This window comes from Fibroporia radiculosa (assembly GCF_000313525.1).
Source record: "Fibroporia radiculosa TFFH 294 genomic supercontigs, scaffold60176, whole genome shotgun sequence".
Taxonomy (NCBI): domain Eukaryota; kingdom Fungi; phylum Basidiomycota; class Agaricomycetes; order Polyporales; family Fibroporiaceae; genus Fibroporia; species Fibroporia radiculosa.
This window is the reverse complement of record NW_012133120.1, coordinates 344-16708: the sequence shown is the minus strand read 5'-3', so window position 1 is coordinate 16708 and position 16365 is coordinate 344. Positions and strand designations below refer to the sequence as shown.

Sequence of the window (16365 nt, the reverse complement as noted above, 5' to 3'; positions counted from 1 at the left end):
TATCACAATCAGTAACATGGTAGTCACAGATCGTCACTGTGAAAAGGACCGGTGACCAAATCGAAGATCATTGTCGTCGAACAAGATGTTCCGAAAACACATCCCTTATGCTCCGATCCCAAGATCAGAGTAAATGAGAAATATATTGGGACAGAGAAGAAACTATGTAGATACTTTTTGTGAGCGATTGGCCTGATTAACGGCACAGACAGTCATGATGCACTTGGGTGTGAAAAGGAGTGTCGCTACACTGTATCGGTTGCAAATCTTCGTCCAAGTTCGTTTCTTTTTTGCTTTGCATCATTGTACTTTGATGTTGACTGGGTCAGGCCGTCTCCGCCGTATGAATAAAGTGCAGTAGCAACTTCAACCTTTGCTCTTGCATGCTTCGCATATCTGTATCTCACAAGTTAGGGCTAGTGCGTCGCTGACAGCGGTCTAGCCAAAGATTGGGTTAGCTAGCCCCGCCCAACGGTCAAGTCCTGTCATGCAACAATTCGTGGCAGTGTCGTATGACTTACTGTGATCGCGCTGACTCTTGCTATCGACGAGGTCTAACCAGTCTGACCCCCTTTGACCCTTTTTGATCCCGCAACGGGTCAACGAATCAATTGTTGATCCCAGTACCGCTGCTCCAACTCGTCCATATTACACTGCACGCCGGCACATCTCCTTTAAGCACTCCACACTCAACGTATATTCCTGAACTACTTGATAACCGCGACGTGGAGTGGCACAGCAACTACTTAGCTCACACTGCCCTCGGCGCTGGCGCTCAAACAATAATATATGTTCGTCTTCGAGTCGTGTATTGTACCGTCACTGCTTCTTCTTCCGCTCCAGGGCCCTTATGTCGCAGTTCAATCACTACCTCGCCCAATATGAACTAAGGCAAGTACATTTGTAGATGTAAGTGCAAGTGATAGATGCTGACCACTGAGAGTAGTAGCCTGTATTGTTTTGCCATCGCTATAAGTGAGTCAGTCGAATCACGTATCCTATCTCGAATATGATTCCCGATATTTCACCAGCAATTGTTATCTATGATTATTCTCTAACCATATCACAAGAGATTGTTCATGTGTGGGGGCGTCCGCTCTCGGGCGCAGCTGCCCTATACCTGATCAACCGGTACCTTTCCATCATGTATGTACTGCTCCTGATAAGTGAGCTCTGTGTGGGATATATCCAGTCACCCTTCGAGGCAAATAAAGTAAATGCGCAGCCTTTCTATCAAAGCTTCCCGTCTATTGACTATCAGTGACCACAGTTGTATTTGTTCACTCAGTCGAGTGCAGTATTCAACACTCATTCCGTCTCGCTAACAGCTGTTTTGATCTTGGGGTTATTCTCCTAATTCTCTTCACTGTCATTCGCTTGAACTTGACTGGTGCGGTAATATTTATTTATGCATATGGTTGTTCCTCGTGATGACCTTGTGTCCAACTGCTGCTAGTATTTATATCTTTGCAAACATATGCACTCTGGAACAAAGATATCCGAATTCTTGTGTTCAGCCTGGTCATGGGGATAGTACCTATGGTCCTCAACACGGTATGTTTGTTCCAGTGCCATTTATATATCTGATTCTGATTGTCAATGTCTAGTATTCACTCACTACGAAGAAAGCAGCCTTTGTCTCTGTCCCATTCAGAGCCTGCGTAAACTACACTACGAGCCACAACTTGGTCGTAGTTAATGCGTAAGTCTGAGAACGTGCTCCCACGCAGCCCCATTTTCTTATGTGGCCTTTCACAGTTGTTAGTCGATGAATTTATGGGACACCCGGATTCCTGCTACTAATCATGCTACACATACAGTTAATATCACCGCTGGTGCTTTGTACATCCTACTCTACTCTTCGATTTTTGTCCTGACCATGGTCAAGACATATACAAATACTCGTCATGCAGTTGCCTCAATACAACACCGAGGTGCACGATTGTTCATCCTCATCCAGAAGGATGGTGCGCTATTCATCGTGCTATATGGTTGAGTCTGCTCTAAAAGCAGAATTCCAGGTGCCCTACAATTCATGTATGTCGTCTTCATAACACTTCAACTGGCAATCATGAATCTTTGAACTACAGAGCGGTTATATTCAGTAACATCACCAACATGATCAGCTTGACAATCCAGGTACGCATACGTTTCGATGGTGTTTTAATTCCGCACTCAATGTAGCACAGACAGAGGTAGGTTCGATGACGTTTATAGTAGATGCGTAAGCGCTATTCAATTTTCAAAGTCAGCTCGATGGATGTTTGTTTCGCTAGGTTGACAACCGTCCTGGTCTCAAGATTTATCCTCAGCATTCGTGCGGTTAACACCCAAGGCGAGGACGAGACGACGTTCGGGGGTCAAACAACTCTCCAATTTGCCAATGCCAGCACAGAGCGCGGCGTGTCCGATAACGCTGAAGGTGACAGCCACCAATCCGGGATCCCCACGGATCGCATTGACATCGAACCACGTCCGTATCAATGTGAACACGAGGCCTCCATATTCAGAGGCGAGCATCTCTGGCATTAATCTTGCGCACTCCTTTCATAACAGACATTGGAGGACACGCCCCTGAGGTATAGAGGGCGGGGCCTGGCGTTGGTTGAGATGAAGGGTTGCAACCTCTTGACAGTCGCCAGTCCCTATAAATCTAGTATATAGTGCTTGGATGGAATGTCACTTTTTTCTGTGTCCTTAATCGCGAAGGTGTGCCAGTGGTTTGCGTACTTGTCGAAGTCCGAACCTTGATGTACCCATTGTCCTTGCACTCTCTTTATCTAATCAAGTCCACGACACGAACACAATCATTTGCCATCCATTCCAGCTCTGATGCTAGCGGCTCTTCATGTATAACGGGTCGATTGGACGTTCTGACCAGATCAAGTGCAAAGTTTCACTGACCATCTCAGATGAGGTGCCGCTGCGATAAGTCAAAAGTACAACAGACTCATAGCACCTCGCCACCTTGTGTTCTGAAAACATTCAGGTGGAGTTCGGTAAGCCCAGTGATTTGCTTCAAAATGAAGACGGAATGCTCCGTGCTCTGGTAGAGGAAAATGGGAATAAAGTTGATCTGTTGGCTATGGCCGCTGGTCACAGCACTTGATCCTCTACATTGTGTTATTCCCTTCTATTCACTTTGTCATTACTATTCCTCAATGATGTGTGGTCCGCCTTCATCAAGGATCACGAATTGCGATGACCCTGAGCAGCAACAATGGTGATCGAGTCCATGAACGCTGCTTCAAGTTCTGTTAGGCAAGAAAGCTGCCGAGCTACGCAGTAAAATCCAGCCACTCTTCCTCCAAATATGATCAGTGCTCGAACCAAACTTGATAATAGGTGTTCATGACAAATGTCCGTCTTTATGGCTGCACGTAGTACTTCACGCTAAGGGAGAAAGGTACTATTAGGTACACATAACCCTTGTACGTACTCTCATTCTATTGTTCTCGTTGGTACTCCCAGTTCTAACAGTAAACACACGGTCTTCGTCTCTCGGGAAATTCCAACAGCCCTCCTCCCTAAAAGGAGCCAGCGAGCAAACTAGTACGGCGAGCGGAACAGGTTTCTCAGCTAGGGCGCGGGTTTTGTGCCAAACGGGTAGATGAGATAGTCGGTGCTCCAGCTGTGTCGTGATTCAAACTTGGCAACAATCTCCATGTCCTCATTCCTCCTGGGCAGCTTAACGATGTACCACCGTCTGTATGCAGCAAACTCGATGGGGTTTTCTGAAGTGCGGGACGATAATGCAATTGCATGGACAGTTACATGAAGATTTCTACGCACAGATTGTTGACCGAGCACGCGAGATATGTGAATATGTCGCCCCAAGAACAGAGCGTCGCCCACAAGTAGCCCTTAGTCGTGTTAGCATTTAGCGGAGTGCATATAATAACGGACCAAGGGTTGCATGGCGGAAGGTCGAATCTTGGCAGCCTAGGCCGAGCATTAAACAAGCACCATAAATAGTCCTTGTTTCCACTGTAAGTTTCCTCTGAAGATGTACAGAGAGCCAGGACCTGTGGAGAGAGGTATCTGGTATTGAGACCCGTGGAGAGTCTGTCCATGAACGCTCCATTCACCGAAGTTGGCTTTGACCAACTTGTAAGACGGATAGTCTCCTACGGCTCTGCCAATCTGCGGAATGTCACTCATGATTATATCACGTTTCGCACTATGGACGACCAATGTACGTATAATTTTGCTTCCATTGGTTGATATGTTGGTTGATTAGGCTTCATCGGGTGGAGCACCGGGTACTGAAAATGCTCAAGTCTGTCTTTGGCAAATTTGCGATGGGCAGAGGCGAAGAGGATGAGTTGCTGTTTATGCTGTTGCTGCTGCTGCTGCTGATTGCCTGGGATGTGAGTGTTGGCTCGGCCGACCAGTACGGGAAACCGAAAAGAATGTGCGCCACTCACTGTCCCTGCTTTGTCAAGACGTTTTTGCTGCTGTTCGGCTTGTGACATCGACGTACTTGCCTCCCATGGGTACGAGGTGGACTAGGATGATTCGAATATGCATGCGCAAGGAATTCTCGGACAGCAAAGTGTGTTTTGGCTAGTGGATCAGGGTTCACGAAGACAAGCTACTCGGTGTGGACTACCTGATGCGCTTAATGACCAGCCTTTACTGGGCCGGACCCGATGAATAACTCCGACTCGTGTTTAGCTGTTGGAGACATCTCCATAAACTGGATTATATTCGTGCTTGCGGCAAGGACGCCACGCGTGTCGTGCGTCGCGTTGCGAAGGAGGCAAGTATATGACGTTCAGCTTCTGGGTTGGCAGTCTTTCGGTAGATGTCCTCGCTCCCAGGCCCATTGCAAGGGTTATATATGGAATAAGTACAAGCTAGTGACTGCAGATGTAGCTAGCGATAATTGGACGAGGTTTATTTCGTGCAGTGGTGACCGTGGGCCAAACGCGCGCCAAGTTGCGCTGAGAGGCCGACCTGGGACCGCTGCTCGTCTTTCCCTCGAGCTTGTCTCTCTTTGCTTTTTCTGCTGTTTTTGCTGTGGTTTCCTCTTGTAGGAGCACTGTACTCGGACTTGTCGAGCCATCGTACGCTGCCTGCTCACTGTGAATACTGTGCGATGCTGATTTAACCGAGTCGGTGGATGATGCAGACCGAGCTTTCATGGCGCCCAACTTCCTGTCTAAGTTCGTGAAGAGTTCGCCCTCGACTTCCTCCCAGCGATCCCGCTCGCCCTCGCCGTCTCCTTCCCGCTCTCACTCCCGTCCCTCGTTCACGGTCGAGACTAGCGACCCGGCCCACTCCTCTCATTCACGCCCGCGACGACATACGACGGTCGGCAGCGCGACCCCGTCCTTTAACGGGAGCGTCGAGTCGTTCCCCAACGTAACCATTGTTCCGCCCTCGCCGCACAGCACTTCGTACGGCTCCGATATCCCTGACGAGCCTCGGCGCCCCTCCAACCGCTCAGCAAACCGTGTGCCGTCTCTAACCAATCTCACCCCGCGCAGTGGAACTACCGACGATGAGGACATGACCACCCCCACTCCAGCAACGACGCGCACCACCTTCGCTGAGCCGTTCGCTGACCGCTCCCTGGCCCATTCGCGCTCAGCGGAGAACCTCCGGGGGAAAGCCCAGGCGGCGGTCATGCTCTCCCCTACCTCCACCCATCCCCGTTCTGCAACACTCTCATATGAGCAGCCCTACAACAAGTCTCAGGAGAGTCTAAAGAATCCTCCTTCGAAAAAGTCGAGCAAGAGTAAACTGCGCAGCTCGTCCCGCCCGCGCAAGAAGCCGTCCGGCCGCCACGATCGTTCTGCGTCGGCCTCGTCCATGCCCAATGTGACCGTCACCGAGGATGGCGTACTCACCACATCTCCCGTATCTGACCACATCCCACCGACACCTCCACGCTCGGCTCGCGTCCAGAACAACACATATCCCGGTCTTGGTCCCAGCCTGCTTGCCCCGGACAACTCAGATGCGGTCTCCACATATTCCACTGGTAGCAATGCAGCGTCATCGAGGAAGAGACGGCCATGGCATAGGTCTGGTCACGATGCGGACACTTCGCCAGCTGTGTCAACCTTGTCTCTCTCCCCTAAACGCAAGCACACCGGCAGTAGTCTCGCGTCGGCTATTGCAGCATCGGGCCTCTCCATGGCGAACCATGGTATGAACATGACACCCGTCGCCCCTCCGCTCCCTCCCACTCCCGGAACCTCGTCGAGCATATCCTCCCGGCGACCACGAAGCTCTTCCGAACACTCGCGGAATGGCCGTTCTCGTCAACCGTCGCTGGTAGCATATCCAGCTAGCGACCTGTCTGACCGAGAGTCCTTTCATTCCGGGCAGGATTTACTCGGAGACGAAAGTGGATTGGAGGATGATGACGACGACGACGATTTGGATCTGGACCCAGATGACATCCCCGTCACTGGCTTTGCGGTTGCGAGCAACAAACGCAATCAAGACTTTCATGAGCTCTTCCCCACTGTCCCAGAAGGGGACTATCTTATCGAGGGTATGTCGCGCAGACAACGCGCAACTATTAGCGTCTTAATACTTCTCTGCAGACTATGGATGCGCTCTGCAACGCGAGATCCTCATTCAAGGGCGACTGTATGTGTCTGAGAATCATATATGCTTCCACGCCAACATCTTTGGCTGGATCACTGATGTACGCCGGCACATTCTTTTCACATTTCTGTCTGACCTCGTTTCTTAGCTCTGCATTCCGATGTACGAGGTCACTGCGCTGGATAAGCGAATGACAGCATTTGTGATTCCAAACGCCATTCAGGTGACAACCTCCGGCGCAAAATACACTTTTACCTCATTCCTCTCACGTGATACAACCTTTGATGTGATCTACAACGTCTGGCGGCTCGCACGACCAGAGGGTTCGTCTGTTGGCTCGCTGTTGCAGAGCCCAAGGGGTTCGATCGAGGTTGCCATCGATTCGGACGGTGTGTCTATGGGACTCCCGTCGGCGAGCTCAGTGGGCACGAAAAGTCAAGTCAAGAACAAGGTGACGCAGTGCCTTTGTGGCAAAAATCGCGAGCATTTCAATGAGCTGGCGATGGAGAGTATTTTGCCTGGGACTCCAGAGAAGATCTACAATCTGATGTTCACGAGCGGTTTCATCAAGGATTTCATGACGCATGAACAGAAGCTCACAGGTATGTCCAGCCTTTAAGGTGTAGATTCGGCTGGGCTGAACGTCATGATGCTGCAAGACCTTCAGATCTCCGACTGGTTGCCTACGGCAGAGAATCCCGGGCTGCTCTTCCGACAAATGTCGTATATCAAGCCCCTCACCGCCAGCATTGGGCCAAGACAAACCAAATGCGAGCTGCGTGATGAGACTGTGCATTGCGACTTTGACGAATACGTTGTTATGCTTACCACGACGCGCACTCCGGACGTTCCGAGTGGTGGGGTGTTTGCTGTCAAGACGAAGACGTGCATCACATGGGCGAGCAATGTTTCTACCAAGGTTGTCGTAACCACCCAAGTGGATTGGACGGGACGCAGCTTCATCAAAGGTGAGTCCAGTAAGGTCGTCCGTTGTCTCATGTTGCCGACCCTCGCGAGTAGGTCTTATCGAAAAGTCGGCCATTGACGGGCAAAAGCAATACCACGTAGACCTTGACAAGTCTATGCGGACATACATACACGAGCACCAGTCCGAGTTCATCCCAGAGGGCGTAGATGCGGCTGTCGTGGAGGAAGCTGCTGAGTCACACACAGTCGAGGCATCCCCACGACCGAGTGTCGAACGGCCGTCACTTAGTGAAGACGAGTTGCGCAAGGCGCGAGAATATGAGCGTAACCAGCGCGGTTTACAATGGGCATACGATACGTTTGAAGGGGCTCTCAAGGTCGCGAGGCACAGTACTGCCGGTTTGATCGAGCTCCTCCGCGACGCATGGGATCAGTCAACCTCGACGGCCATCCTGTACTTCGTGATTGTTTTTCTGGTCATAAGCAATATCTGGACGCTCGTAATGGTTGGAAAGAGAGAGGAAGTAGGCAGGCGGAAAGAGATGCGGAAGACAGAGGAACGGGAGAAATGGGTACAGGGTGTCGTCACTGCGCTTTGGGACGAGCTGGTTGCCACGAGAAACTCACCAGGGGCCGGCAGCTCCTTGGTGCCTCGGCCGGCAGCTGATTGGAGAGATGAGGTGGGTGAGATTAATGTTGCACTCGACTACATTGAGCAGAGGGTGCGGCTCGTGAAAGAGAGTCTGAAGGAGCTTGACTAGTTTACATTTTTACCTTGGGATGTTTACATTTTTCCGTATCTTCCGTTTGCAATTCATTCTTGCGTATCGAATTGATAAAGTCCGCAAATGCATACAAATTTTGTTCTATGGTATTCCAAGACACGAGCTCAAGTTCGTATTAGTGACCTAAGTCGATTGTATGGGAGCGTTGGATGTCAGATTGTTGTGGCGCAGTATACGACAAGAACATCAAAATACACTAGAATCTGATATAATCGGTTAATGAGAGTGGGCAGTAAATCCTGGAAAAGTTGTCCTTGCCCGGTGCGTGCAACGGAAAGTGAAGGAGCGTGTGATCGAGTTCGAATAGCTAGATGAGCGCATAGGAATAACTGAAAGGTGCGAGAGGACAGCATGAAAAATTACGACAGGACAGCTCAATGATCTTAGCAAATGTTCTCAGCGGCCCCAGGCGATCAACGCGGTGATTGAAAAATAGATAAAACCTTTTCCGCTCCTTCCTTGTACTTCTTCAAGCCTTTGCTCTTTTGCTTATCTTCTTCGAGGGAAACAACAGAGGCCCCCCGAATCGTGCCATCAGCCCCTCTGTATTCACCACTGAATGACAAGTCTGACGATTCGCTGGGTGAAAGCATAGATATAGCCGATTCTTTAGACCTTAATGAAGGAGAGTCCGGTAATGTCGAGTTGGCAGAAGTAGCTGGAGAGAGCATTCCGGCGCTCGAAGACGTCGACAATGTCGCGGATGTTGAGTGCGTCAACGTCTTTGAAGCTGCAGTAGATCTAGATGACGAATGAGGAGACTTCTGTCGGAGAAACTGCCTTGGATGTTTGCGGAAAGTGAGACCTGGATTCCTTCCCCGACGCTGTTTGTCCGAAGGAGACGGAGATTCGGGAGATTCAGTGCCGCCAAGGTCTGAATCTACCGATAACCCTGAGAAAGAGCGAGGGCCACCAGACCGACGAGGAGTAGACTTTCGGAAGACAGCAAGCTTGTATCGATCGACGACCCCGCGAGCAAACAGACTAGTTCCCTTGGCGCCATTACGCTCTTCTGTAACCTCAGCCTCGACAAAGTCCCAATCGTCATCATCCTCATCGCGTTCAGCAGCGATGCCGTCTTCGTGCGCATCGGAGAGATCGCGATCCAGGGCTGGGATACCAGATTTTTCCCTTCGTCCCCGTTGTCGGGCAGCGTTTGGACGTGGCTGAGGCTTGACGATCGGCTTGATAGGCTTGGGTTCTTCCACGACAGCTGGAGCTGCTGCAGGTTGCGCTGACTCGGGCTCTGCTCTTGATAGCACCGACATGTCCTGACTTCGTCGAGCAGCTTTTTTGGCGAGAAGCTGTTCTCGGATAGGACTTGCTGGAGCCTGAGGTACAGGAAGAGGAGCAGGTCGGGCCTCCGGCGTTTTCGGTTCCAGACTTTCTTCCACCGCAGGCGCATCTTGCTCCACTACCTCGGCACTGCCGATAGCGGTCTGAGACAGCTGCTGTTCCAGAAGCACGCTGTCTGTACTGGTCGCGCTCGCAGAAGTCTCTTCTTCCTCATCCTCGTCATCCTCGTCTTCATCTTCTGCTTCAGCATCCTCGTCCAATATGATCGAATGCCGCCCCTTGAAGGAGTACCCATCGAATACGTCTACCGATTCGTCCTCTCCCGGGTGCACAGACGGACTGCGGGACTGCAATGGAGTTGCAACGGAGTCCTCGCCATCAGTGCGGTCGGTGTCCGTGTGACGGTCTTGATCAGTATCAGACTGATCATTCTCATTCTCGTCATTGATTACTGGCACCATGTCCAGGAAGGTATCGTCGAAGTTCTGGGTATCACTAGCGTTGGATGGATCGATAGGTGGAACATAAGGGGCTAATGGCTCCATAAGTAATCGAAGCACCAATTGCCAAACGGCTGAAAACTTACGTATGTAGCGTTTATAATACACATGAGACCAGTCTCTGCGAGTGTCGCAAAATATAAGAAAATGACATCAAAATAGCAGCGAGACGCGTACATCATTGAGAAGTAGGGATGCTTCTTTATGCGGGGTTCCTTCATCCGCAACGCGGGGTTACGTTGAAGTAACTGTCGATGAAGATGAATCAACTCCGAGACAAATTGGATCAACCTAGATGCTACTCACTCCACGTATCAAACTTTTTGTATCTTGGTCCATTGTTCTATCCTCTGGGAACTGAAGCTCGTCTTGCAAGACTCTGTAGTACATATCTGAATGATTGTTCGCCCAGAATGGTGTCTGGGAGATGTGAGTGAGTATTTGGTGGTCGATTGATTCAATGGCACTCACAATTCCTGTCAACATCTCATATAGCATTGTACCGAAGCTCCACCAGTCGACCTCATAACTATATTGTTGACCTTGTATTACCTCAGGTGCGAGATACTCCGCTGTGCCGCAGAACGTCGTCGTCGTATCGATTGTACTAGATGGCGTCCAACTATTCGACAGCTCTTCACCTTTCTCGCCCTTCATCCAGTGAGGGGTTGCAGCAGTAGGGCTGCCAGCAGTGAAGTCACCTCTCAATCCAGACGGCGTCGGCGGAGCCGTGATAGGCGATGTGCGACGGGGAAATTCTTTCGATAGACCGAAATCTGTGAGGACGATGTGACCATCTGCAGCGATGAGGATATTTTCGGGCTTCAGATCGCGGTAGATTACGCCTGCCGCATGTAACCCTTCTACGCCCTCGACGATTTCAGCAGCGTAAAATCGTGCCCTATCACGTCCCAAGCGACCCCAGCGCGCTAGTTGAGTAGCTAGGTCCCCGCCAGGGTGAAAGTCCTAAACCAGAACTGCTTGAATACAGCGTCGGGCACACGACTACCGACTTACCATGACCAAGAAAAGGTTCTCCTTGTCGTGGAAACTCCACCATAGCTTCACGACAAATGGATCGGTGCCTTCCGCTGCCATTCGCTTCAAAACAGCTTGTTCGGTCAACGTATGTTGCAGTTCTTGATGAGCCAGCACATGTCGTTTGGTGATAGCTTTCAATGCATATACCTCGCCGGATGGCTTGTATCGAACGAGAAGCACCTTGCCCGCACAGCCTTTACCGAGCACGCGCATCATCTCGAAATCGTCGATGGCCACTTTCCGCTGAGACTTCTTCTTCTCACTATTCGGGTCCATTGACTTGCTGCGCTTCTTTCGAGATGCACGTCTCCCCGTGGTCGAGATGGAAGAGTCGTCGTACGAGTCTCCAGTTTGTGACGTCCTAGACGATGTTGCGTCGCTTTGTAGCGGAGACGACAGATATACTCGCGACGCGCGAGACATTGGATCAGCTGATTGAGAACGGGGAATACGTGTAGCATGCGAGGAGCCATCCGAAGCCACAGGGGTGGACGGCATATCTTCATCTGTACGGGCTTCAATCCCGTTGAGAACATTTTTAACGACCTCGGAGCTCGCTATCACATCCTGGAGAACGACTGCGGAAGGCTTGGGTGATCGCGGAGTGAGCGCTCGATCCTGGTCATCGGGCTTATGCCCTGACTCTGCAACATGAGCAATATCTTCACCAGTTACGGATGTCTGCGCTGGATTGTGTTCTATGATCTCCACATCTTCCTCCTCCTTGATGTCCTCCTGCGCGGCGCTGCTATCAGCAAAACCAGTCTCCTCATCTGCAGATACAGGAGCATTTGCAACAACCCGGGAAAGACCATCGACCTTCGGCAATACACCTCTGTCCCGATCTCCATTCGCTACGACCTGGCTAATTGATCGCTGCATTTCCGACGAATTCCTGTTTCCGGGACTCACGTGCGCAGCAAGGTCCGAGCGCACACGTTTTATCGCCCGCTCAACTCGCACGCTTTGTAGGTCATCCGTGCGGACTCTTACAAACCGTTTCCACACACGCGTCTGTCGAAGGGAAGAGTCGTTTGCTACTGCTGTGAGGTAGGCCGCAAGACCTGTTACGGTGCTATTAGCTGGGGGAAGTGATGCCTGCAAGTCGTCTTCGTCGTCATTTTCTGCAAATGGATCAGAAAACTCCTGCTTCGGAGACGACAGTGGGGTAGGTTGTGTCGAAGAAACGACGCTAGTCGTTGTACTGCTTGCCGCATGGCTGGATGTTGCAGATCGACGGCCGGAGACTTGTCGCTGGAGAGATGACTTGCTCGAGGGCGAGGCCAGTCTTGAGAGTGTGTTGAGGAATGTAGACTTGCGCTTTGGAGGTGCGGAGACAGAGGAACTGTCGATAGGAAAGTTGGGCATTTTCACCCCGGGATGACTATCGCGCAGCTTTCCATGCAGCGCAAATATCTCCTGCGCGGTACGGGTGAGAGTGATATTATGTGTTAGCGCTAGAAAGTGGTCAAAAGGTTAGTGAACGAACAGGTTGACGTAACTTGAACAAGCGCAAAGAGATGGCCGGCTTATCACCGATACTGACGTCTTACACGCACTTTACGGAAGTACGCGGGGTAAAGAAGGAGGGGAAACGACGAATGTGAGACAGGAGAAATACTCACTCTTAACGTATATACTGTATGATGAGGGGTCATGTGGCATCTCCGCCACGCTGATAGTCCAGGGCCCATCTTGGTTGTCTATCCGAAATGGGATCCGACGGGTGGGCATAGACTGGATCTCGGTCGAGTTTTTCATCGTGGAGAGCTCGCGGTCGAAGAAAGACGAGTCGACGACGATACTTGAGCGATCTCTGGAGTGCCCCAAATCAAGATTGTTGCCGGTGATGGTATCGACGCTCCGTCTAGTCAACGAGTGGGACAGTGCAGGATTTGTAGGCCGTGTGCTGGCAGGATCGAAGCCTCTGTGTATAGCACCTAGTCCAAGAACCGTTCTGAACCTGGCGCGCGAGTCGGCGGTTGAGGTCGATTGGTGCTGAGGCTGTGGGGCGACGGAGCGAAGGACACTCAGCATGCGAAAGGTGCGGTCGTGCTGCGCGACGACGGCCGGAGGAGGGGAGGGTGGGCAACGAGGAAAGACGGAGGAGAGGAAAAGGTTGTTTACGGAAAAGTGCTAGAGACGGCAGTTGGGTGAGGCGAGGCGTGGAGGCCACGAGTTGGGAAGCGATGATGGGCGTGATGAATGCCTCGAGGCTGTCGCAGCTACTCGTGAGAGCGATTGGACGACTGACTCGGGGCGAAGGAGACGGGGAAATCCAAGAGATGGTGTCGAGTGGGTACAAGGCGAAAGGGCGTGGTGGGCGTTGCAAGACAAGCGCAGCCGTCGCTTGGGTCTCGCTCGTCAGTTGAACTCTCGCTTTCACGCAAAGGCAAACACCACGCAATGGACGTCCGCAGTGCTCTCCTCTCGTCACCACAACCCGGAAACCTTTCGGTCCACGCGCCGGCTTTTCGTAGCGAACGGAATATCAGTCCTGGCGGCGATGAGCTCAAGCTGCGCTTCAGTTTGCAAGGTTTCGCAAGCCCAGCCAACCCTCTGATTTGCACTACATCCGCACCATTGACACGGATGATTTCATTCGAATCTGGATGAAATATCTTCTGAACCTCTTGCTGGTATGCGTAGGTTTCCGACAATGCCATATATTGTACAGCAATCCAGACTACTATGCCTCAGCCCCTGGCCTAGGCAAGAACGCAAGTCGAGGCTCCTATGTCTCTTCCGTGAATGGCCTTCTTGAACTTCGAGGCGAACTTCGAGGTAGCAGCTGACCGGATTCACTCTCACAGGCTGTCTCATATATCTGACCTGACATCCTGCGCCGCATTCCACCTCTCACATACGAACCCCCACAGCGAGTACGACATGCCCAACCCCAATCGTGTCACCGAGAAACTCTTCCAGTCACCGTCAAAGTACATCCAGGGCCCGTCAGTGATCCGTAATGCACCAAAGTACCTCTCATCCTTTGGAGGCGCACCGTTGCTACTTTGTGATGATGTTGTCTTTGGAATCGGTACATTTCTCATTGTGCATTGGTTTTGCATACACTCATAGCATTTCATGCCAGCTGGCAAGGAGCTCACTACCGCGCTTGAAGTAGCAAACTTCAAGGTGACACGAGGCATTTTTGGTGGCGAGGCATCAAAGGACGAGATTGCCCGCCTCAGTGCGCTCGGCAAGGAAAAGTCGGTCGACTTCATCATCGGGCTTGGAGGTGGCAAGACTGTCGATAGCGCTAAGGCTATTGCGGATGATCTGGGGCTGAAGGTTGCCGTACTGTCGACGACTGCATCGACTGATGCACCTTGCTCTGCCCTCTCTGTTCTTTACCGGCCAAACGGCGAGTTCGAGAACTATCGGTTCTACTCGAATAATCCCTCCATTGTCCTCGTTGACACGAGCGTTGTCGTTCAGGCCCCCGCACGCTTCCTTGCATCAGGCATCGGTGATGCGCTCGCAACACACCTTGAAGCCAAGGCCGTGCGGAATAGTCCGAACTTTGGCGGTGGGCTCCCAACCGAGGCTGCTTCAGCAATCGGCGCGAGGTGCGAGGAGATTCTATTCAAATACGGCCGGCAGGCGGTGGAAGCAAATAAAGCAAAAGCAGTTACTCCAGCGTTTGAAGCGGTCGTAGAAGCGAATACCCTTCTTTCTGGCCTGGGCTTCGAGTCTGGTGGTGTTGCTGCGGCGCATGCTGTGAGGATCGCCTGCGTTCGAGTTTGTTAAACCCCTTGCTGATGCCTGCTTATAGATTCACAATGGCCTGACCGCCATCGACAACCATACCTTGCATACTAAGATGCACGGGGAAAAAGGTCAGGATCCCCCTCTCGAGTCCCTCTTACATTCTGATTGACTAACATATGTCTTGCAGTTGCTTTTGGTATAGTCTGTCAGCTCATCCTTGATGGTGCTCCCACGTCCGAGATGGACCGTTACATCTCGTTGTTGGTTTCCGTCGGGCTCCCTACAATGCTTTCTGATTTAGGCATTGGAAATGCGACTGACGAAGAGTTGAGACGCGTGGCAGCCCTCGCGTGTGCGCCGAACGAGACAATCTGGAGTATGGACAGGGTAATTACAGAAGAGATCGTGTTCAATGCAATCAAGGGGGCAGATGTGGCGGGAAAAGACTACAAGGTACGCAATGGTTATTCCCTGTGACCGGCCCAGATTTGTGAGATGTATGAGCATTGTTAACACCTTGTTGTGCTTCATTGTATTACTATGTGCTATTGTCTAACCTCAGGCTATTCAATATTCATCTGTGAGACTTAGGTAGTGTAGGTTTTGTGAACACCTCTGCATATAGTTTCTGATGGCCTTGGATACCCTTGAACTCCAGTGAAAGTTCAAATTTATGAGACATTATAGGGTTGGTAGGGTTGGAAGAATCTAACAACCTAGGACTATATACCTATGTACCTAGGTGTGCTGTATATCACCTAGGCCCTAGGTACACTATCCTGTACCTAGGAACACACTGTCAAGGTATCGCCCTTGATCCTAACCCTAAACTCTAACCTCAGTACTCACTTGTGTGGTGCTGGTAGTTGACAAGAGGTAAGATGACTGAACTTGTCTTGTGAGCTGTTACCTCAGAGGAAGAGTAGGATGAAGTAGATGGTGTATGTTCGAATAAAAACAGACTGCCGTACTACACTGGATTGCTCTGGTATTTTATACATGAGGGACCAGACCCCGGATACTACTGGTAGTACACCTAACACCTAGGATGACTGATGCTTGTAATACACTATTGGCTATCTAAGAATACCTAGCACATGAACCATCGCTCTGTCCATGTGTTCAGTTAGCAGTCTGCTTATGTGATGATCACCTGAACGACTGTATGTGTCTCTAGTACAAATGGGGAAATCTCGTGTGAATGTATGATAGCCCATTTGACCTGCTTCTGATAAGCTAGACACCTGACTACTAACATGTCACTATGCATTACGCTATCGTTATCTCGTTAGATATCTAATCAGATAAGATATAGATCATCTAGACACTAGAGACAAGATAGACGCCATGAAATTCTGTAACACACACACACCTACATACCTAGATATACTATCCTACACCTAGGTATATGTACTTACATGCATAGGTACATGTGTTAAGTGTTACAGCACAAGCGGGGGGTTCCTTTTCTTTTCCTAACTATTCGTCATTGACCCTGTAATTATACAATTGATCCCATCACCTGATGTGTTTCACCT

At 50.8% G+C, this 16365-nt stretch overlaps 4 protein-coding genes across 4 annotated transcripts; 3 read left to right on the top strand and 1 right to left on the bottom strand.

The window, feature by feature from the left end:
- Positions 1–1879: 1879 nt before the first annotated feature.
- On the top strand, positions 1880–2532 carry FIBRA_09521 (uncharacterized protein; the record flags this gene model as incomplete). The annotated part of the gene is made up of 5 exons (XM_012321811.1): positions 1880–1967; positions 2022–2037; positions 2091–2139; positions 2190–2224; positions 2277–2532. 5 exons carry the CDS (start codon positions 1880–1882, stop codon positions 2530–2532), a joined length of 444 nt encoding a protein of 147 aa, XP_012177201.1.
- A 2613-nt stretch (positions 2533–5145) lies between these two features.
- On the top strand, positions 5146–8252 carry FIBRA_09520 (uncharacterized protein; the record flags this gene model as incomplete). The annotated part of the gene is made up of 5 exons (XM_012321810.1): positions 5146–6508; positions 6561–6664; positions 6713–7166; positions 7224–7532; positions 7585–8252. The coding sequence occupies 5 exons, from the start codon at positions 5146–5148 to the stop codon at positions 8250–8252; spliced, it is 2898 nt and encodes a 965-aa protein (XP_012177200.1).
- Positions 8253–8689: 437 nt separating this feature from the next.
- On the bottom strand, positions 8690–13150 carry FIBRA_09519 (uncharacterized protein; the record flags this gene model as incomplete). Its single annotated transcript, XM_012321809.1, has 7 exons — positions 8690–10104; positions 10159–10193; positions 10250–10320; positions 10379–10492; positions 10544–11038; positions 11090–12570; positions 12739–13150. 7 exons carry the CDS (start codon positions 13148–13150, stop codon positions 8690–8692), a joined length of 4023 nt encoding a protein of 1340 aa, XP_012177199.1.
- An 852-nt stretch (positions 13151–14002) lies between these two features.
- Positions 14003–15304, top strand: FIBRA_09518 (uncharacterized protein; the record flags this gene model as incomplete). Its single annotated transcript, XM_012321808.1, has 4 exons — positions 14003–14153; positions 14208–14836; positions 14892–14955; positions 15015–15304. 4 exons carry the CDS (start codon positions 14003–14005, stop codon positions 15302–15304), a joined length of 1134 nt encoding a protein of 377 aa, XP_012177198.1.
- Positions 15305–16365: the final 1061 nt, after the last annotated feature.